This window comes from Salvelinus fontinalis, chromosome 19, assembly GCF_029448725.1.
Source record: "Salvelinus fontinalis isolate EN_2023a chromosome 19, ASM2944872v1, whole genome shotgun sequence".
Classification (NCBI taxonomy): Eukaryota; Metazoa; Chordata; class Actinopteri; order Salmoniformes; family Salmonidae; genus Salvelinus; species Salvelinus fontinalis.
Window position 1 is genome coordinate 46,330,114 of NC_074683.1, and position 23,949 is coordinate 46,354,062.

At 42.2% G+C, this 23,949-nt stretch overlaps 1 protein-coding gene and 1 pseudogene across 2 annotated transcripts in view; one reads left to right on the top strand and one right to left on the bottom strand.

The window, feature by feature from the left end:
• The first annotated feature begins 489 nt into the window (after nt 1-489).
• LOC129816846 (ribulose-phosphate 3-epimerase-like) lies at nt 490-8,042 on the top strand (annotated as a pseudogene).
• Nucleotides 8,043-15,842: 7,800 nt separating this feature from the next.
• LOC129816844 (immunoglobulin superfamily member 3-like) overlaps nt 15,843-23,949 on the bottom strand; it is a 95,945-nt gene continuing 87,838 nt past the window's right edge. For both annotated transcript variants that reach the window (XM_055871772.1, XM_055871771.1), the window contains exons 8-9: nt 19,872-20,297; nt 15,843-19,487 (exon numbers count right to left, since the gene is read on the bottom strand). In XM_055871772.1, the coding sequence (XP_055727747.1) occupies nt 19,237-19,487; nt 19,872-20,297 (677 nt within the window). In that variant the 3' untranslated portion in view covers nt 15,843-19,236. The remainder of the gene's footprint in view (nt 19,488-19,871; nt 20,298-23,949) is intronic.

Here is a 23,949-nt window from a genome sequence, read left to right on the forward strand (position 1 = left end):
CTTGGAGATTGGACTACGGATGAACTCTCTTCAAAACTTTTAAACCTTTTACCACAGCAGGGCACAGAGTCACAATGCTTTAGACAACAGTGTGTGTGGGCGCGCATACGCATGTGTGTGTGTGTGTGTGTGAGAATGAAAGAGAGAGAGGCAGTAGCCTATAGAGGTGGTATTGGTCCCCCCCACAGTCCCCACAGTCCTTTATGTGACCATTGGCCTTGGTCTTGTCTGGCTCTGTCTCCTGTTCTCAGGGGACAGCTCGAGCACACACTGCTGAGATGGTCCCCCACATTCTTGGGAATGGGGCCAACCAACACAGCTCATCTCTACCTTTCAACTTCAGTCAAATCTACTAAATCTTACAGCCAACTAGGGAACGATATGAGCTCTGTGTGCAATATGAATTAATATTTCACCATGGAAAAATATGTGAACACTGATTTGATAGGTAACTTCAGTTTGAGTTGTCCGCCATCCAGTGGCAACTTTTGGAAAAGCAACGGTCGATGCTTATGTACTTTATTTTGAAAACAGCGTTAAACGCGGAAGTAGCAAACTAACACGTTCGAGTACTTCATGAACTGCTTTCTTGCACAGCCAGGTGAGAGCAGGGCAGATAGCACCCGCACGTCGTACAGCGGAAAGATGCTGGAACTAGTTAAATTGCCTAGTTAAATAAGAAAATAAATATATATTTCTAATACTGCGCAAAAAAATAGGCCCATCCATCCCAGTGACCTAACTAGCATGCATTGGCACTGAATGTGTTCGAATGATGGAGTGCGGGGCTGACTTCCTGCACCTCGACGTTATTGACGGGTGAGCAAAGCCACATCAGGATGCTTCATAGGCTACAACGCTAGCTAAGAAGTGCATTGATTTCCGCTAGTCCTAGCAAGCTAGCATAGCCTCAGTTTCTTTAGCAATCATGTCAAGCAGTTTAGCTAGCTGTAACACTGAATGCATGCATATTTTAGCAAAGCCAGTCCAGGTTGCATAACATTCTGCAACTCTGTTTACAACATCCTCAATTTTTCTTTAGCTACTTATATTTTGTTAGCTTAAGTTTTATTCAACACTAATATAGCACTGATTTGCATTTCAATGTATCTTATTGCCTGCCTTGCATCACCACCAAAGTGACTGGATTAGATTAAATCACATGAGGCTAATTATTGTATGTTGTTTCCCTGAAGTCATTTTGTACCCAACATCATGTTCGGTCATCCCATGGTGGAGTGCCTGAGGAACTGTGTGAGGCCAGACCCTTTTTGGTGAGTAACACAACCGCGCACTCTGATATGGTTACGCTATCGCCTTGTAATAGGACAACAAAACATTGAGGAGTCCCTATTATCACAGACACTGGTGCCCCCATGCTATTTCGGTCTACATAGTATCATAGATTGTTCAATTTAACATAGCAGCCATCTCAAAAGTGTGTGTGTGTGTTTTCTTCCAGATATGCACGTGATGGTATCGAGGCCAGAGCAGTGGGTGAAACCCAAGGCAGCAGCAGGATCCAAATCAGTACACATTCCACCCGGAGGCCACCACCAATGCTGGAAACCTCATCAAGGAGATCAGAGAGAGCGGCATGAAGGTGAAGCAGTGTTGACTATAGAGGGAGACGAGAGGTCCAGATATGGGAGAGAAATTAATGGTCAGAGAGAATGGATGTAAAGTGTAATTCACACACAAGTCAGAGAAAGTTCACAACTATGTGTCTTCTGCCAGTTTTACTATGTGTCTTCTTCACCCATGTGTGTGTGTGTTTTTGGCTTTACTATCATAGTGGGGACCAGAATTCCCCACGAGGAAAAATGCTTTTTTAGTCTTAGGTTTAGGGTTACAATTAGGGTTAGGGATCTGTTAAGGGTTAGGTTAGGGAAAATAGGATTTTGGATGGGAATCAGTTGTTTGATCCACACAAGGATTGTAAAACCAACGTGTGTGTGTCTTATAGGTGGGCCTAGCCATAAAGCCTGGGACTACAGTAGAGGAGTTTGCACCGTGGGCTGGACAGATCAACATGGCTCTGGTCATGACTGTGGAGCCTGGCTTTGGAGGCCAGAAGTTCATGGAGGACATGATGCCCAAGGTCGTATGTTTTCGTGTTTCTATAAGTGTTAATTTACTTAACTTTGTGTCTCACCAGAGAAAGTACATCCCTGATAAGCAGCATGAAAAAGCTTTTTGTCCTCATCTGTAATCTGACTTATACACAAGGTCTCTTGAATGCAGAGGTTTGTTACAATGTCATCAGTGGACATTGTGTCATCTGAGTATGAATGAGACATTTCAGAATGATATCTGCTTGTGGTGACTTGTAAGTCTGTAGTTTAACAAGGAAGTAAGGTACGGTTGAAGTTTGCAAGTGGGCTTTCTAAACAAAAATAGAGTAGTGTATTGATCTACGAGACTTATAGGATGCAATGATATGTACTGAACCTGCCTCCCGTAATAAAGCGAAGTGTGCCATTGTAAACTGCTTCTAATGGTTTCAGTGTAGCGGCAGCTGCTTTCATATAAATGGTGTCACTGTAGTCTAGCACTGGCAGGAAGTTGACTGAATGATCTGCTTTCTGCTGTTTAGGGAGAGGCATGATCTATTTATCCTCAACTTCCTAACTAATTCATCCATATGCTTTTTAAAATAACTTTTTGTCAATCCAGATGCCAAAGATATTTATACACGGGGACACGGTTAATGTGGGCATCATCCAATATGCATAAATCATCAGATACATTTTTAAGTGAATTGGAAAACTATGTACTTGGTTTTACCTTCATTAAGTACTAATTTTCAGTTCAACAAAGGCTTTCTGCAAAGCAACAAAGGCAGATTGCAGCTCCGAAAAAGCCAAGTCAAGTAAAAAGTACAGAACCTAAAATCGAACAATTACATGACGCTTGATCCAGGCCAATTTCAGACAACCGTAGAATTAGTAAAGAGTAGTTGACAGTGTCAATAAATATAGCAGCACAGTGTTTCTTCCTATCCAAACAATTTACCACATTTAATACCAGTGATGCTGCCAAGATGGTGCTATGGCCTGGTCTGAAGCCCAACTGATGCACATTTAAAATAGATTTAGAAGTTAAGAAAGATCTTAACTTAGCAGACCTTCCAGAACTTGGGGATATCCCCAATCGTCAAGTAAAAAATGTCAATGATTCCGCAATAAGGGGAGCAGAAAGCTGCAGCAAGAAGACGTGAATATAATCAGCCCCAGTGGATTTATTTTCATCAATCTTGAGCATGTATGTCGGTGTGTGGCATATTTGGGACATGTTATTAACACGTCTGTTTCTGTGTGTGGCCAGGTGAGCTGGCTGAGGAGTCAGTTTCCCTCTCTGGACATTGTGGACGGAGGAGTGGGTCCTTCTGCCATCCATAAGTGTGCTGAGGTGAGTACATGCCTCTGGGCCCTAGTGTTTACCTGTGTTTCTGCCTGTGTCAGTCCATGTGGGTTGACTGAGTGTGTTTCTCTTTCTGTGTGTCTCTGGTAGGCGGGTGCTAACATGATCGTGCCGGGCTGTGGTAAGCAGTGACGACCCTCGCTCTGTCATCGTATCGCCGTCTCGGAAGCAATCCAGAAACGCTCACTGGGCCACTGACACGAGAGAGCGGTACAGGACGGCTGAACAAGATGACATATTTTGAATACATTTTTGGGGGGGGATGACAGGCTAGTATTTTGTCATTGCCCTGTTTTAAAATGCCTGTTACTATCTCCCTTGTCACATGATACAGAGGATTCCTCGCCTCTTCTTGCTTTGCAAAGTAGTTCACTACTCAGACACTAGAGGGCAAGCTTGCTCAAACTATTCATCCCTATAGGTTTGTATACCCTGGACTGTCAATCTTTTTTTTTTTAATCCCCGTTTTCTGTACTGTCCTGTTTAGACTCATGACTATTTACTTATAATAAGTCATGAATATTATTGATAATATTGAATTATATGAGAGTATTAGTGATCTAGCAGTTATATCTGAATTTAATATGGGATATAAAGTTAGTACCTGCACAGGTATTTATTTAATCAAAACTAATAGTAACATTACCGGATAGGTAAAAAAAACAACAGCAACCTCTCCTTGCACTAATAGGAACCAGGTTTCTATTTAACACCATTTAACTCTTTGACAAGATTTTTTCCAGTAAATAATGCAAGAAGAATGTCAGGTGTCACTCCCCACCCCTCTGGTTACCTGTGTTTATTGAATAGTGTTTAAAGCCCTTCTAGCTCAGGTGGCCATTTTGTCTGAGATAGGGGACATCTCTACATTTCATATCTCTACGCCTGCCAGAACAAACCTCTTGTCAATGAGAATCACACATGACATACTTTTAGCTGCAAGCCGCTCATTCTCAATAATGCAACAAATGTCTGGAAGATAATTCGCATTCTTCCGTTTGTGTCACATATCACACAAGACAGAGGTTCATAGGAGACTGACTCCAGATCTGTTGGAAAAGCTGTTTATGGAAACGCTAATACCCTGGTCGCTATTGAGACGTGTGTGTATTTGGGATGTAGGGACATGTAAGAGGGTCCCCTGCTCTGTCTATTGACAAGGTTTTCCTACAGCTGGATCTGTGACATGTCTCAGACTGCACCATCATTCCAAGACATGATATAGTATATGTGGGGAATGCTGTGAGTCATACTTGTTCACTCTCTACATGTACATGATATCAATGGAAAAACTGTTATGTAAAGAGAGTGAGTCTTAATATAATGTTGATTAAGTAAATAATTCTTATTTAGATATCGTTCAATCATTATCGGAGGATGTGCTCTACCTTTACCTGCCTTGTGTTTGTGTAAATGACATTCCATATGTCCTATTTATATATGAAAACTGTACATATTCATTGAGAACTTTATAAATCACTGGATGTAAATTATTTTTGTAAGACACACTGCACATTTCTGTTAGATATGAAGCATATCATCTTTAAGAGATGAAAACAGAAGTCCGTCGACGCATTCTATAAATTCCCCGTTCTACAATGGAATCATAGATTCAAGGAGGAAACTCTTGACAGAAACAGACATTTTTAACCAAACACACTAACAAATAGGCCCACTTACAACAACACATGCTTCCACATAGGCCCACTTACAACAACACAGACTTCCACATAGGCCCACTTACAACAACACAGACTTCCACATAGCCCCACTTACAACACAGACTTCCACATAGGCCCACTTACAACAACACAGACTTCCACATAGGCCCACTTACAACAACACATACTTACACATAGGCCCACTTACAACAACACATACTTACACATAGGCCCACTTACAACAACACATACTTACACATAGGCCAACTGTACACATATCCAATGCTACTCAAGGGTATGTAAATGTTCCAGCGGTGCCAGAGCAACCGTATCCAGATGCTGCGACTTGCTGAGAAAGAGAAAGGGCAAGATGATGTAGCGTTGGTTGGAACTTCCTTTTCATGTCCTCTCCTCCTCCACACTGTAACATGTGTGTGAGGTTGAGATGCCTAGTGTATATATGTCACTATGTCCACAGGCACTTACAGGAGATAACTTTGATTGCAGTGTACACACACTCTCTGGGTAATTATAACCCCAGTATCACACACACCAAACATGAGTCATGCTGGCAGCCATCATGTGGCGTTTTTGAACCGGTCTTCAGAGTTCTGCTGACTGAGTATGGCTGGATTGCTGTCTCTGGTGAGAAGGCTGGTACAGAGCAGTACACAGAGGACACAACCCCAGGGCCCTGCAGAGGGCCCCTACTGAGTAGGGTTTAGTAGTCAGAGCCTACATCAGTAATTGGAACACACTACCACTGGAAGATAAACCAGAACCCAGCTCTTCTCAGAAATACCATCTACTGGGCTTTGACTGGGAAGAAATGTGACATCCAAGGCTTTGAATTCCAATGTGAATAAGATTTATTCATGATCATGTAAATCAAAATGTATTGATATGTAGACTTGAGATGTAACATCTCATTCATCATGCAGTCACATTGAATGGATTATTCAAATCCATCCGTCCAAAGCTAGGCTACTGTATAATGGATCTTTCTGTAAGAGAACATGGTGTGTGGCGTGCACTCCTTTATTATGTCCCCCTTTCATCTTCCCTTTTTATTCTTCCTCGCTTTCTTCTTTCCTACTACTCTCTCTCTCTGGTGGCAAGCAGCGATGTCTTTGCTCTCCCAGTCCTCCTCTCCCCGTCGTCCTCAGCACTAAAAGCACATTACCTCACTCGTCACATTGCATGTTCCAGCTCATTCATAATTACCCACGATCCCACAGGAGACAGGAAGCGTGGGGCTGATTAGCTCACTGTTGTCACAGCCATGACATAATGCATAAAGTCCTCTTCTCTGATTGAGTGTGCTAGCTGTCTAATTCAGGGTTTCCCAAACTCGGATCCCCAAGGGGTGCGTTTTGATTTTTGCCGTAGCACTACACAGCTGATTCAAATAATCAACTAGTCATCAAGCTTTGATCATTTGAATCAGCTGTGTAGTGTTAGAGCAAAACCAAAACGTGCACCCCTTGGGGTCCAGAGGACCGAGTTTGGGAAACACTAGTCTAATTAATGATTAAAAAAACTTGAATTGCTTAGAATAACATTACAAACGATCTCTTTGCTTTGCCCCGGGCGGAGGGGGGTGTGAAGGGATTCATGGAAGGCCGTGGCGGTGATTGTGGTTCACAGAGGACGGTCGGCGCAGTGACACGGGGTGCCCGTTGGTCATGGTTGCTCCATAGTTCCCCTCTGTTTTCAGTTGTTTTAGGAGCGGGCCTACGGGGTAGGCACACTGTAGCAGTGATATGATGAGCCCACAATTTGTGTGAGGGACCATATTCCATAGTTCCAGGACAGTGCTGGAATAGAGGTAGTGCTGAAGTAGCTGCTTTGGCAATGGCCTTAACTTGGTGAGACGTTAATCAGAGCTATTCAAGGCATACATGTGGATTAATATTACATTCTCCCTAGGCACTGATCAGTCAGTTTCACCAGCACCCCCCTCAACAGGTAAGGATAGGATTCATAGGAGGGTAAGCTTATCCTAGATCTGTGCGGGTCAAAGGGTAACTTCCACCCGGAGCCATTGAGGTTTTCTCATAGACAATAAAAGGGACTGCAGTGTTGAATGAGTGCACTGTGTTGTCCCGGGGGAGCTGCCTTAGTAACGACCCCATCACAGGCAGAGACCCAACAGAAGTACACAGGATTTTAGTTATTATCTGTTATATATGGGCCAAGACTTACTGCTATCTTTGCGAGTGTGTGTTCATGTTTTCTAATTCATAATGCATGAGATCACAGCATTGCTGTTTTTGCCACGCGCAGAGCTGTGAGAGAAGAGCTCACATCAGGAAGAGTGGGTGTTTAGTTTGTTCGCCCTGACGCCGGCCACATCACTTGCTGCTCTTCACAGGAAATAGTCTTAGTTCAATGGACTTTATTTGTATACAGCTACTGCCCTCCTGGCAGAGAGAGTTTACACAGAGCTACAGAGGATAAATCAATAGATTTACCTCTGTCTCCAAGCCTCAGCCCACACATCCTGAAAAGTGTATTAGGACATGGGTCAGAGCACTTACTGTGGGAACTCTCTCACACATGTCACACGCAGAACAGAATCAGAACAGTGTATTAGAAGAGTAGACATGTAACAGAATGATGTGCAATGCAATCTGACAACGGAGTAGAATATCTCACCATGTCTTATGTAAAGGTAATACAACCTCAGGCACTGTGGCTGTTAAACACAAAAGCTCCAGGCATGATCAACGGTCACATTATGATGACTACACTAATACCTGATGTCGCCTATGGGACATTCATTTCTTTAGATTCCTGTTAACGTTCTTGTACATATTTTATCATATTTATGAGTGCTTCAGAGCCTGTTCTGAATGCTGCCCCCTACCTATCTGAAGTGTAACCTAGGAAGATGTCCTGTCTCTCCTTCTGTATTCTCTCCTCTCTCTCTCACTGGTCATAAATCATCATCTACTAGTCCGCCTGCTGCTTCTCTGTTCTGGATCGTTAAGAGCTGTCTGCCCATGATTGCCCTATGGTGTCTCTGTGAGAATGTATTTGCCTATTTGATTATTTACTCTTATCAAAAAACACACTTGCCATGTCTTAAGTGTGTGTGTGTTTGGGGGGAAGAGAGAGAGAATGTGTTTGAGGGAATGAGTGAGTGCGAGTCAGAAAGAACAGAGGGAGAGCGAGGAATACAGAGAAATGTCCTCTAATGAGTATTATTTATTTGTCCTCCAGAGTTGTGAAAGAGCACATTTGACAACAGCATCAACAATGTCATCAGTGATGCCGCTATCAATAGCACACCTTCAGTGTTGTGCTGTGTTGCTGTGCTGTGTGACAGATAGGAGAGAGAGTTTCCCATAGAGCCAGCCCTACAGGGGGACCCGGGTACCACTGAGCCAACGTTATGATCCACTAATAGTGCATGCATCACGTTGACACACAGGAATATCATTTCTGCTGCACTAAATGCCATTTTTCCTCTGTCACTGAGTTAGGGTGATTTGGATTTGGTCTGACCCCCACTGGTCATGGTGTGTGTGGGGAAATGGGAAACTGAGTGTGTGTGTGTTTGGAATGTTAAGGGTTTGTTAATGGGGTAGTCTGAGCAACAGTCGGCATACTGTGTGTGTGTGTGTGTGTCAGGATGAGTTATGAATGGTGTGATGTTATTTGCTGAGGCCGTCAGAAAGAGGCTGGTTAGCCAAAGGGAGACCTGTGAGCACCATTTATCCCTGGAACAGGCTGACACAGACATGATGCTATTTTGATGCCCCTGGCAATATGGGTGGAAAGGCAGAAACGGACTCTCACATTTTGTCACAAGGGCAACATCCTACAAATCACTCAGTGCCCCTGCATCATGGCTATTAACCTTCACTACAGAGCTGAAGAAACTAACAGTGCTATGGAAGGAACATGTAGTAACTTGAAGAGAATAATTCCTTTGTAATAAAGAAATAGTCTGTCTGGAATGACTGTCTGAAAGTAGGGGTGTAAAAGCTTGGCGGAGGGATTATACTGTTTCTTAACGGGGAATCCATATTTATGAACAGAACACCTATTTTTCTTAGGTATCGATTGACAGGACTGAAGCCCTACCAAATCTGTGACTATCACAAATATCCTGGGCTAAATTGTAGACTTTTTTTCTTACTGAAGTATTATGGAAAGCATATGCATCACAATGGTAGCAATTAAAGGGAACAGTTTGGAGATTATGGGACAATGATTAGACTAAAGGTGAGGACAACACCTGATACAAGACAGAATCCAAATATTACACTGGTGATTTTATGTACATTTACTGTACTTTGCCGCATTTAACAAAATCTGAAAATACTCGACACATTGTTACATAAGAACATTCTTGGAACAATTAGGGATAGGTGCAACATAAGACAAAATGACAGGGGTTTGAGTGAGAGGTCATACTGGTATCTCCAAAGCCTTGTTCACACTGCAGACCTTAATGTTAAATTAGTTTACCAAGTCTTTTTTTGTACTACTGACCAGTCAAACAGCAAGTTACAAGTGACCAAATCGGATGTGTGTGTGTTCAGACAGCAGTCATTTTCGTGACAAGGCTATGCTAGTTGTCATAGTAACAATGGATGTGTTTGCAGTGGTGTAGGCTGATTGGTGGTGCTCGTGCTTCCTATCACTCAGAAGTTATGTAGCAAGCTAAGGTGACAATGCCTGCCATGGATGTTTCCCAGTTGCTTTGAATGTTCAAAATCATAGGGTAGGAACACTTTTTTAAATCCTCAAAAGGATAGGATGATCCAACTTTCAAAACATGTCCTTTTTGGCTAGCCACAGCGCTCAACTAGCTAGCTAGGTAGCTGTTTATCTTTCTAGCATTCACAAATGCACATGTTCTTGTCAAACTGTAAACAGAGTAGCAAGCAACAAGATTTGCCAAATAAGTCTAAAACCACTTTTGGGCAAATTAAGCAGATTTGACCATGGCCAAGAATCAGATTTGTATTGGACTTCAAACTACCTACGAAGGGGATTTGAAATGTGGCTTTTTAGCTATTCAAACTGCAGGAAAAAGATTCAAATCGGATATGCAAATAAATAGGATTTGAGTCACTTCAAAATGGCCAATGTCAACACGGTTCAAGTGGCCACACCTCTCCAAAGTGTGCACAGTCCCTAAATATTTTCAATGCACTTTTGACTCTAAGAAGAGTTCAACTATAAGCTGCTTTTTTGAGCTCTCCTAGCTGTGCCGTGGAGGAACTAGAGCAAGCACATTTGTTGTTTTGAACACAGCCTTGCATAACCGCCATCACACAATTACTGTTTACGCAATTAAAAAAACGGTCCATTATACATCGCAATCTGGGTCAGGTGGGCATCATTTGAAAGCTTGTTCTATTGCCAACATGACAAGCTAAATTATAAAATATGATCTTAGTGGTGTTAGGCTTTCACAAGGCAATTCAGAGAAGCAGATTGTAATTTGTGCACATATAATGGGGTCATGATTAGGGCTGTTGACCATATTACTGCCACACCTGCAATCACGAGTCATGAAGGCAGTCAAATTCCACTTGACCGTTTAGTCATGGTAATTAGGCTTCTCCAAGCTCTGATGCTGCTGATGGTCATTAGTAGCCTACCGAACTTGCTAACTGCCTTTAATGAGAGCTCATGTTGCTCAACATTTGTATAGGTTATGCAATTGCGTGAGAAAAGAGTGATCAGCTTTCTATAGGCTAGGCCTACTATATTTATCTCCACTTTCCTAATATTAAGCACAATGTTTATCTTTACAACAGGAGTATAGCCTACCTAGCTGTCATGAAAATGAACCACAGGAAAACCTTCCTCCATTTGCTATTTAAGTGCATAGATGACATGTATTTTTTCCCCAGTTTCAAGACAGGTGCATGATAATGGTCCATTTAAAATCAAAACAAATTACACATATTTTATTTAGTATATGTAACGACAAGATTAATTCAATAATAGTCTAATTGGTGATAATATTAGCCTTTCATTTGTGAATGACATATTAGAACTTGTGAATGATGTAATGATGAATGATGTAAGGCAAGAAACAATACATACCTTTTTTTGAGACTTTTTCAAATCATAGTCCTATATGTTTTGATAGAGTTTGTATCACAACTAAAGTGGCCAAACAACTTCTTAAAATTAAGCACATTAATCCACTTTACAAGGGGTGTAGAGCCTAACTGGCATAAATACGCAGCGCTTGAGTTTTACGTTAAGGGAAGATAATTTATCATAAAAATGCACCTTTATAATAAAAACATGACATGCATAATTGCGTTTGTGGTCACTTTTGATAATGGTGTTTTCCCAACTAATGGAACATTCGAGCATGTGTGCATTGCTGCGCTTATAATGTGAAGAAATAAACCATTAGCTGATCAACATTTTTAAGCTAAACGTTCTGATCTGTTGTGTCAGCCACAATATGTCAGTGGTTATCCCAGATTATGTTTGGAATATTTATTTCTCGCACAGAATAGAATGTCAACTTTTGTACTATGGGTGATAGTAGATTGACATAGGTTAGTGCTTTTGCTGTTCGTTAGGTCTACTCATCTGGTTGGCTGACAAAGTAAATGTGGACAATTCTTCCAATATCTTCAATATGCACCTCGGAATTGTATAAGGACGCGCAGAGTTGCGTCCCTGATGTGTCTGTTTTCACTTGTAGCCTGTGAGAAAGACCCGATCACATGATGTAGAGCCATGTGAGTGAGGTGCTTCGGAGCAGGCAGCACACAAGGAGAAGGGCACAATGCAGCACACCGGGCCAAGGTCAAAGGCCACAAAAGGCATTCATTTTTTTAGGGTGCATTACGGCCACACAAAAGAGATGCTGCCGGTAAATTCAAGGCATTAGCAAGTGCTTGTCAAATTGTAAATGTGAGACTGATGAAGTCTGTACAACCTGTGTAAAAAACAATGCAGAGCTCATGCCTTTCAAGCAACTTTTTTCAAAATCATTAGTCGCATCATCCAGCCTGACAATCTATTAAAAATCAAAACATATTGCCCAACGTTTGTAGAACAAAAGTTGCATTAATAACTCTAAATTAAGCATATGAGTACCTATTTCTATGTTAACCGCTCAAAACAGAATAGTCCGCATGTGCGCACTCCCTCAAATCGTTTGGAGAAAATATCCTTTCTATTTTATTCAGCTGTTTCAATTGTATTCTTTATACTATAAAATAGTGCCACATAATTCTAAGCAAATCTTGTCTGCTAAATGAAATAGTGTAGCCCACAGCCATTTGGCATAGCCAGATCAGGACCTCACATAAGGACAACTCAGAGTATGCTATTCTGTTCTTCTGAAATAGACTACATATTCTTAATTTCATGTTTCTTTAGACCTGTCAAAAATAAAAGTAAATGGATTTATTGTGAAGGTGCAGGTTATATTACATGGACTTTAAATAATGTACAGTTGAAGTCGGAAGTTTACATACATTTAAACTGTTTTTCACTATTCCTGACATTTAATCCTAGTAGAAATTCCCTGTCTTAGGTCAGTTAGGATCACCACTTTATTTTAAGAATGTGAAATGTCAGAATAATAGTAGAGAGAATGATTTATTTCTGCTTTTATTTCTTTCATCACATTCCAAGTGGGTCAGAAGTTTACATACACTCAATTAGTATTTGGTACCATTGGTACCATTGGGTCAAACATTTTGGGTAGCCTTCCACAAGCTTCCCACAATACGTTGGGTGAATGTTGGCCCATTCCTCCTGACAGAGCGGGTGTAACTGAGTCAGGTTTGTAGGCCTCCTTGCTCGCACACACTTTTTTGGTTCTGCCCACAAATTTTCTATAGGATTGAGGTCAGGGCTTTGTGATGGCCACTCCAATACCTTGACTTTGTCCTTGAGACATTTTGCCACACCTTTGGAAGTATGCTTGGGGTCAATATCCATTTGGAAGACCCATTTGCGACCAAGCTTTAACTTCCTGACTGATGTCTTGAGATGTTGCTTCAATATATCCACATCATTTTCCTGCCTCATGATGTCATCTATTTTGTGACGTGCACCAGTTCCTCCTGCAGCAAAGCACCCCCACGCTTCACGGTTGGGATGGTGTTCTTCGGCTTGCAAGCGTCCCCCTTTTTCCTCCAAACATAACAGTGGTCATTATGGCCAAAGAGTTATATTTTTGTTTCATCAGACCACAGGACATTTCTCCAAAAAGTACGATCTTTGTCCCCATGTGCAGTTGCAAACCGTAGTCTGGCTTTTTTTAATGGTGGTTTTGGACCAGTGGCTTCTTCCTTGCTGAGTGGCCTTTCAGGTTATATCGATATAGGACTAGTTTTACTGTGGATATAGATACTTTTGTACCTTTTTCTTCCAGCATCTTCACATGGTCCTTTGCTGTTCTGGGATTGATTTGCACTTTTCACATCAAAGTACGTTCATCTCTAGGAGACAGGACGCGTCTCCTTACTGAGTGGTATGACAGCTGCATGGTCCCATGGTGTTTATACTTGCGTACTATTGTTTGTACAGATGAACGTGGTACCTTCAGGCATTTGGAAATATTTCCCAAGGATGAACCAGACTTGTGGAGGTCTCCAATTTTTTTCTGAGGTCTTGGCTGATGTCTTTTGATTTTTACCATGATGTCAAGCAAAGAGGCACTGAGTTTGAAGGTAGGCCTTGAAATACATCCACAGGTACACCTCCAATTGACTCAAATGATGTTAATTCGCCCATCAGATGCTTCTAAAGCCATGACATCATTTTCTGGAATGTTCCAAGCTGTTTAAAGGCCGTCAACTTAGCCTATAAACTTTTGACCCGCTGGAATTGTGATACAGTGAAGTATAAGTGAAGTAATCTGTCTGTAAACAATTGTTGGAAAAATGACTTGTCATGCACAAAGTAGATGTCCTAACCGACTTGCCAAAACTATAGTTTGTTAATTAACAAGAAATTTGTGGAGTGGTTGAAAAACAAGTTTTAATGACTCCAACCTAGGTGTATGTAACATTCAACTGTAGATGATCCAAAGGTGTGTATCAGTGGCTTGTAGGCCATGTGGAAGCCAGGAGATGCTAAATGTGTTTTTTAATTAAGTCAATTACCGTTAGAACGACAGTTATTTGCTTGAGTCACCAGCTGAATTAATTGTGTGACCGCCACACCCTAGTCATGAGTGCATTCAGATGCGTGTTCCATGGCAAATTTCCTTTACAATACAACAAACACAGGCTCATTCTGTTCAGGATATCCCTGGGTATAATGCCATGTCATCTTGTAACTGTACATCAAACAGTGATCATAAACATTGACACCGTATATTACAAGGTTTATGAAATGGAAATGTGAAGTGCAGCCTTTGTGGTGCGCACTGCACAGAACACAGGAAGAATTAACACAATTATCCATGTGAATCATTAATGTTTGTTTGTGTCAATTAGTTCCGTACGGGATGGGTTGCCAATTGGCGATTTGACACGAAAATAATTAATTTAATCATTCATGCACATTTGGACTCACTGGTGTTTGGTTTGATGACATTAAAGTGGTATTTTATTATACCCCTCAATGTCTCATCTTTCAAAATACATTGTGTCCTCTTAATTTACAGCATTTTCTTCACTCGGACAACAAAACATTTGCAAAAGTTGCCCAATTAATGGGAGGGATGGTGGCAACTTCTTGTCGTAGGCGGGGCTCAAGTTCAGAACAGCTATCAGTCAAAACCCATACAGAGCTGTGAAGTGGCAACCTTGAACTATGACGGCATGTATAGCATGTTACTGTACAGCCAATGAATTCCAATTTAGCCACTTCTCCAAATGTGACATTTTCAACCAGTAATAAGCTCAAAAAGCTTATTTCTGTCAAATGATGTGAACAAATTTGTTTACATCCCTGTTAGTGAGCATTTGATCTTTTTTTGTCAAAATAATTAATCTACCGGACAGGTGTGGCATATCACGAAGCGGTTCAAACAGCATGATCAGTGCACCTTGTGCTGGAGACAAAAGGCCACTCTAAAATGTGCAGTTTTGTCACAAGACAATGTCACAGATGTCTCAAGTTTTGAGGGAGCGTGCAATTGGCATGCTGAATGCAGGAATGTCCACCAGAACTGTTGCCAGGGTGGGGGGTGTAAGGAGTATTTCTGTCTGTAATAAAGCCCTTTATGGGGGGAAAACTCATTCTTACTGGCTGGGCCTGGCTCCCAAATGGGTGAGACTATGCCCTCCCAGGCCCCTGCCAAGTCTTGTGAAATCCATAGATTAGGGCCTAATGACTTTTAAATAAAGTTCCTTTTATGAACTGTAACTCAGCGAAATCTTAGAAATTGTTGAATTTATCTTTTTGTTCAGTGTGTATATATATCCATCCATCCATCCATCCATACATTGCAACCCTGAATCTGCAATAAAAATAATATAATGTAGCTCCGGTAATATGGGTCATATTTGAACAGCTAGGGCAGGGGTCTCCAACCTTTTCTTTCAAAAAGGCTACTTCATATAAAAAAAAAGTATAAAATCACAAAATTTGATGAATAGAAACAAGGAAAAGCACTGCATACATAATTGTGTTTTGGTTCTTAGAACAGGTGCCTTTTTTATTTCAAACACCAGTAGTGCAACTAATGCTTTCTAACTGCACTGAACCAACACAGTGGCTCACCGGAGCAAAGCAAAACTTTAGTGGTCAAAACCATTCATCTTGAGGCGACGGGGGGAGGTGGTGAAAAATGCAATCTGTTCATTAAAATGGATTGGTTTTAATACAGACTAGCTTAACATTGCTAATCGTTGAAAATGACAAATTAAACAATGATTCATGATCATTTTCTGGTTTAAAAAAGGTGGGGGTGCAAAAACAAGTTTGTACCCCTATTTTGAAAGTGGGTGTACAGCTGTTCCGTTTGCTCCATTGCTCAGGCGCCTATGTCTGGAGGTTCATAGAAGGAAATATGTAGAAGGGCCAGGAGGAACGTCAACACCTAAGGTTGCACTGAACATGTTTTTATTGAAATAAACTGACAGAATAGCAAAGTGCCTTTTGAATGATAGCAGTGGTTACTATTCAATAGAATATATATCAGAATAAAAATCAACAAAAACAGGTCATATACACGAAAAACACAATAAGCGTTTAAAAAAGCTATGACCTTCCTTTTCATTTCAGTGCACTATCTTTTATCATAGATTAAAAAAATAACAAAAATACATCACTGGAAAAAAGCAGCACTGGCTGAACTGAACACATCACCACAATTATTTTACAGCTAAATCTGGAGCCAGTACACAGCCACTGCATGCAGCCCTCGTAACGCAGCTACAACACTGTCGGAACGTCTGGAGAGCATTTAGGATTTCGTTTAGGGATGTTGATTACTACAAAAACACCGTTCAGAGTACAACACAGCTCCAATTACGCACTGTGGCACTGTGACATCACACACCAAAGCCGCACCCTCCACTTCCTGGTTTAGATTCAGAGATCCTGCACACTGCTCAGGGATTGGCTGATTTCCTTATGACTGAATTGTGGCGAAACCAATGAAAAATTGGTTTAAAAATGAGGGTCCAGATCTTATCTTAGAGTCTTGGGTTCGTGACAGGGTTGAGTACAGTTGGTTTGAACTGCTCTTTCAACTGGCTAAAAACAACACATCTAACCCAATGATGGATAGATCTAGCCTAGAGCGAATAAGTAAATATCACACTGCTGACCTAACTAGCTAACATAGTCTGGTGCTACAGCTAAACACCTACACATACACACATGAAAGCATTGTTCTATAGCGGTCAACCAATGCAGGTGATGAGGCCTTCCGCTCTCTCAGGATTTGAATGGCAGATGGAAAAGAATAGAAACAACCAAAAAGTTGTTCTCCCTCCCCCATAAATCTGCTGTTCAAAGTGACTTCCTATTCTATAGATCCGTCTGACACTTGGCACAGGAAGTGAAGGGCTTTGCATCGCTCGGTCACACAAACACGACGCTAAAAAGTTTGAAGGTTACAAAACATCAACGCTTCCTGCAATATTGTCATGCAATATACATTTCGACACGATTGAGAAGAGAATGACGAGAGCTTTCAGCAGTCTGTCTGGCAGTGAAAGGGTTATTTTACGCAACAGGAACGTCACACTTCCTCTCCCGGCCGTTCCATACTATGGGAATGTGACTGATTCCCAACCCTTCTGCCATGTAGGTCAGGGGGAAACATCCACAGTCCACGAGAGCCCGGCTTCGGTCCAGTCCTCTATGGCAGTCTAATGCATTTCTATGGAGCTCACACATCCTAACTAGGTGCCACGGTACATTTCAATAAATAAACAAGACGAGCAAAAGCTTAAAGTGGATCATTTTGTGACTCTCGCTGTTAATCTACTGTACATCCTATAGTGAAGCTGCTTGGTTTCCAATACAGGTATAGAGCATTTAGTTAGTGTTTCCACACTGGCCAAAACATACATTTTCAATGTGATGCCACTGACTGCGCAGAACAAATTAATCTAGCATTTCTATATCTACGACATTTCAGTGCCTGTGACTATGGACACACAGTGTTATTATGACTTTGTATCTGTGTGGTGTGGTTGCCTGGCAACGCAAGTAGAAGAGCAGTACTTGGAGAATTTTAAAAAGACATGTACATTAACTATGCAAAACAGTATAAAATAACAAAAATATATAAATTAAGGTACAAAAAAATCAAAATAAAATCAGACTTGATATTAATTCCCATGGTGTGTTGGTATTGGTCATCTGTTTTTGGGGATGCTTTTGTTTTCTCTACACGTTGTCCAAAGAGCTGGTTGTGTGTGTGTGTGTGTGTGTGTGTGTGTGTGTGTGTGTGTGTGTGTGTGTGTGTGTGTGTTTTAATATGCATGTATTTAACCTCTACACACATCTCTAGCGATGATATGTCTTGTGGCTCAGCTCCCCTCTACAGGAATTTCTAAGAGCTGCACAGCTTGTACCCATTAATTCATGTCTATTAAAGACAGCATGTGGTAGTAATAGCGGACAGCGTATGAAATGGCAGAGAATTTCATTTCAGTCAATAAATCACACTGTGTCAATACATTTATGCAGAAACTACTCAACGGGTTTAACATAAGCGTAAAAATCGCCCTTTCTGCCTACAAGGCCTATAATCCCCCAGCATGGGGTCGGCAGCCATATTTACAGAGTGCTTCGGAGCCTATCGGCTTTGCTCGCCCCTTTAAACTTCAAACATTTGTTGCAGAGGACAGCCTGGAATAAGTTCTTGGCACTGAAATATCCCTCATGTCAAAAATATGTTCATTTATCCTCCTTCCTTCTCTCTTTCCCTCGTTCTCACTCTGTTTGAAGAGGAGGAGGAGGAGAAGAGGTGTGCATTCACACTGATGCCTAGTGTCTGGCAATGTCCAATGGGCTCGCCAGGTCTGTCTCTGTCTGCCAAGGCAAACACACTGAGGAGACAGGTGGGTGAACACACACACACTTTCACATTGTCACGCACACATCTCTTCTAATTGTCTTTGTGTGTTTTTGTGGCAGTCTAGTCCACAGCTCTGGTGTCAGTCTGAAAAGGGCCCTCGCTATGGTAACCAAGGTATAAGGCCAGGCAGGGACTGATCTGAGTTCAGTGCTAAGTCAAACGAGCATAGAGAGAGAGAGATTCCTTATCCTCACTACGTCCTCAGTTCAGTACAGAACAGTATGCCCATATAGGGTCCTTGACTAGTCATTTTCTTGTTCCCAGATTGTATCATTCTAGCAGACATCTTCTGAAAAACAGAATTTAAAAAAAGAAAAAGAGCTATAGCTATGTTTTTCACTGGACGAAGAGAAGATGAGAGCGAGAGATACATACACTCACACTTCCAAACACACACACGGCTGCACATTTGGCGCAAACACACTTTTCCACACATACAGACACACACGACAGGGCTGCTGCAGAGTATCTCACAGACAGGCAGCCAGCACAGCCGGGGCAACCACAGGGGGGCGGGGTTATACATGGACGAACAGATTGACTGACAGCTTGGACACAGCAGTGATTGGTCAGGTGGAGGTCCGAAGTAGACCCTCCCTGGCGTGGTATTGGTTGGATCCTCAATGAGTACGGGGTGGAGGAGGGTTATGGTTTGCTTCCTTACTCCACTGAGCCAGGGTGCAGGCTGAGGGCGGGTGGGTCCAGGCAGGTGGGCGAGTAGCTGAGGTGGGGTTCTTTGATCCACAGTAAGGGGGCGCCGTTCTTGCCCTCCTGGGACTTGCTGTGGCTACGGCTCTTATAGCGCACCAGGAGCACGGCGATGAGGAGGATGCCGAAGATGGGGAACGGGTAGAAGAAGATAAAGTAGAAGAGAGAGTCATTGGAGCACACCACCGACTGCAGTGTGGAGACTGTGGGGAGGGAGAGAGAAAGATGGGGAGATAAGATAGAGAGAGAAGGGAAAGAAGAGAATTGGATGAGAGAGCGATATGGATGAAAAAAATGACATCAATGGAGAGCATTCCATTATAGTGTAGTTTGATGTTTCTTTGGCATGCTACTTATAGCTGTGACTGTGTCAGTATTAACTCAGAGACCAGAAGCCAATGATCTCATATGCCATCTGTAGAATGATACAAATGGGAGGAGTTGGTTGGCCAGGGTTGGAAAAAACTCGAAATGTTGCAGCCGAAATGTTGTTTTTGTAGCCCCAGGCCATTGTTATTCACCATGTGGTACCATCTGTTTAAAAAAAAAAGCACTATTAAAAATAAACATTAGATTGATTGATTTACCCTGCTGGATCACGGTGACGATGGTGACACCAGAGTTGTTGGTCGCTAGGCGATACCAGGCGTTGCGGGGGTTGAGCAGCCACTCCTCCACGTGACAGTAGTAACGCCCTGTGTCAGCGGGCCGTGCTCCCTGGATGGTCAGGCTGTAGAGGTCAGAGGTTGTCCTCTCAAACTGCAGACGTGAGTTAGGCCCCGCCTCCTCGGTGGGGCTACAGTTCCCGTTCCCGAACACGGCATCGTGTCCAATGGAGAACACACACAACTGGTCTTCCTCTTCCTCATCTTCCTCGGGGCGCTCCACGTACCAGGACACAGAGAAGCGAGATTCTCGGGAGGACTGGGAAGGGATGCTGCAGCCCAACCGGATGGAACCAGACTGGGACACAGTGATGTTAGACTCCGACTCCTCCACCTGCAACCGCACCTCTGCAGAGAGAGAGAGTGGATGGAGAGGAAGAGAGAGGGAGGAGGAAGAGAGAAAATTCCAATTGAAGCTCATTTCTTGGGCAGAATAATTGTCATGCCTTGAAACAGAAAATTTCAGACTGGCAGATGTGCTTCAAATCATTATATACTTCAAAACCTCAACACACATAATCAAAAACACAATCATAAACTCATTTGATAGCAAAATATCTCGCATTGTCAGTTTTAGGTGCCCAACTACCCTTAAATGCCAAAACCCCAAACCCTAAAAAAATTGTCTAACAGGGTAACTAGCCCCACCAGCTGTCCATGGCCTTTCCAGTCTGCTGTTCTGCTCCAGGCCTCCCTCCCTCTTAGAGGCTACTAGCCCAAGGGGAGAGTGTCTGTGTGGGCTGGCTACACTCCTACAGGGCCTGTACACTGACCCAGTTAGAACAAGTAAAAAGAACTGAACTTAAAAAGACTCTGCTAGATCAGGCTGTCTGTAATGTTTCTTCTTGTTAAAAAGGAGAGAGCAGAGGGAAAGAAGACAGACAAGGGGAGAACTGGCATCTCATTTTTCCTCTGAACCATTTCTGTTTGACTTCCTGGGTGACTGCATTCTTTAGCACCTTAATGAGACCCTCCCAACAGCCACCTGGGAAATCAGGCCTGGAAATTTGCAGCCTATCATTATATATTTATATAGCTGTACATGTATAACTATATGGCATGAGCACTCCCTGATATGGTGTTTGATAATAACCCAATCCCCTGGTGAGCCTTGGGATCCTGAAGGAAACAGAGGTGAGACACAAACAAAGTGAGTCACTGATATGCATACACACACAATCATGAATACACACATGCACAAGCGCGTGCACTTGAAGGAAACAGATGTGTTTCTGCAATGTGTGGGGAAGAAGTGTCCACTTTCCTGCTAAAATAACATATGAGTGCTGTTGCTCCCTGACCAGCTCCAGGACTTCTGTCTGATCTTCATGTTGCAGTTGGGCAGATGTCACGGACACCCGCACATTTCACCCTGCATTTAAAATGCCCTACTCACAGGACCCCTGGCACAACAGATTGCTTTCAGAGATGTTAGGGGAGGGTGTAGCCATGTTTGTCTATAAACAGTCACCTTCCTTTGGGGGTCAGAGAGAGGAGGCATAGCGGGGTGAGGAGGGTAATAAGCAGGATAGCTGGGTGGAGGGGAGGTGATTGGGGGGGTAAAGGGATGGGGGGAGGCAGGCGATATGGCCTAAAAAATCATCTCGATTTTTCTAACTTATGGGCAAACCACGATATACATCTCCATTTTTTTCTTCTCTAAATCAGCTTAGTTGTACAATTAAAGGTCAAATACACTGCATTTCAAACAACCAGCAATAATGTAAAGAATTTAGGGCATGTGAAATAAATATAATCCTTCCACAACCATAAGACCCACTAATAATGTACTTAATTTGATCAAAATATACTGAACAAAAATATTAACAGCAACATTCAACAATTTAAAAGATTTGACTGAGTTATAGTTCATATAAGGAAATCAGTCAATTGAAATAAATTCATTAGGCCCTAATCTATGGATTTCACATAACTAGGAATACAGATATAGATCTGTTGGTCACAGATACCTTACCAAAAAAAAAGAAGGTAGGGACGTGCATCAGACAACCAGTCAGTATCTGGTGTGACCACCATTTACCTCATGCAGCACGACACATCTCCTTCACATAGAGTTGATCAGGCTGTTGATTGTGGGCTGTGGAATGTTGTCTTACTCCTCTTCAATGGCTGTGCGAAGTTGCTGGATATTGGTGGGAACTGGAACACGCTGTCTTACACGTCGATCCAGAGCATCTCAAACATGCTCAATGGGTAACATGTCTGAGTATGCAGGCCATGGAAGAACTGGGACATATTTTTATTTTATTGAACCTTTATTTAACTAGGCATATCAGTTAAAGAACAAATTCATATTTTACAATGACGGCCTAACCCGGCCAAACCCTCCCCTAACCTGGACGACGCTGGGCCAATTGTGCGGCGCCCTATGGGACTCCCGATCACGTCCGGGATCGAGCCAGGGTCTGTAGTGACGCCTCTAGCACTGAGATGCAGTGCCTTAGACCGCTGCGCCACTCGGGAGCTGAAACATGAGTTGACGGCGGCGGATGAATGGCACGACTATGGGCCTCAGGATCCCGTCACGGTATCTCTGTGCATTTAAACTGACATCAATAAAATGCAATTGTGTTGGTTGTCGGTAGCTTATACCTTCCCATACCATTACCTCACTACCACCATTGGGCACTCTGTTCACAACATTGACCTCAGCAGACTGCTTGCCCACACGGCGCCATACACGTGGTCTGCGATTGTGAGGCCGGTTGAACGTACTGCCAAATTCTCTAAAACGACATTGGAGGCGGCTTATGGTAGAGAAATGCACATTAAATTCTCTGACAACAGCTTTGGTAGACATTCCTGCAGTCAGCATGCCAATTGTATGCTCCCTCAACTTGAGTCATCTGTGGACATTAGTGACAAAACTGCATTTTAGAGTGGCCTTTTATTGTCCCCAGCACGGTGCACCTGGATTATCTTGGCAAAGGAGAAATGCTCACTAACAGGGGTGTAAACAAATCTGTGCACAAAACGTTTGAGAAATAAGCTTTCTGTGCGCATGGAACATTTCTGGGATATTTTATTTCAGCTCGTGAAACATGGGACCAACACTTTACATGTTGAGTTTATATTTTTGTTCCGTGTAGTTTAACCTACTTTTTTGCCATCCCTGATCTGGCTTTTAAATATGTCAATACAAATATATATATATATATATATTTTTTTTTTTAAAAGCCATTTGTATTGATATATATATATATATATATATATATATATATATATATATTATATATATATATATTATATATATATATATATAACCAGAACCACGAATAATGCACATTCACTAATAATGACTATCTTCTTGTTGCAGGCATTATAAAAAATGAACACAGGTCTCATAAACAATCTCTCAAGCACAAGCCCACATGCTAGTGAGTAGCCAGCTAATCTGTATATTTCAAGTTTAGCCAACAAGGCAGAACAGTTGAATGGTTATGAACACAGCCTTCTGTCCGTCTCCGATTGCCAGCCTGTCCACTTTGTTCAGGTGTTGAAATCAAGTGGCCTACCTTATTTTTCAGAATGAGAATGAATTGCCAATTCATTATCTAATTGTGTTTTATGCTTATTGGGCATTTATAAAACACAGACTAGACAGCTAGTATAACAGTCTTTGAATAAATTCTGCTAGCGGTTTTTGGTACCGCAATGTTGGTGCGCGACAAACTGAGCATTCATTCTCCAGAATGAATGTCAATTAATACTCCTGTTTTAGTAACATCTGCTCTGTTCTCTGTTACAGTAAAATAATGTCTCTGTTTCAGTGTCCATATGACTGTTTCTGTTGGACCAAACCGCTTGTCAGAGAGGAAGACGTGATCTTGGGGTGTGTGTGTAAACGGAGAGGAAGACGTGATCTTGGGGTGTGGTTGTAAACGGAGAGGAAGAAGTTATCTTGGGGTGTGGTTGTAAACGGAGAGGAAAACGTGATCTTGGGGTGTGGTTGTAAACGGAGAGGAAGACGTGATCTTGG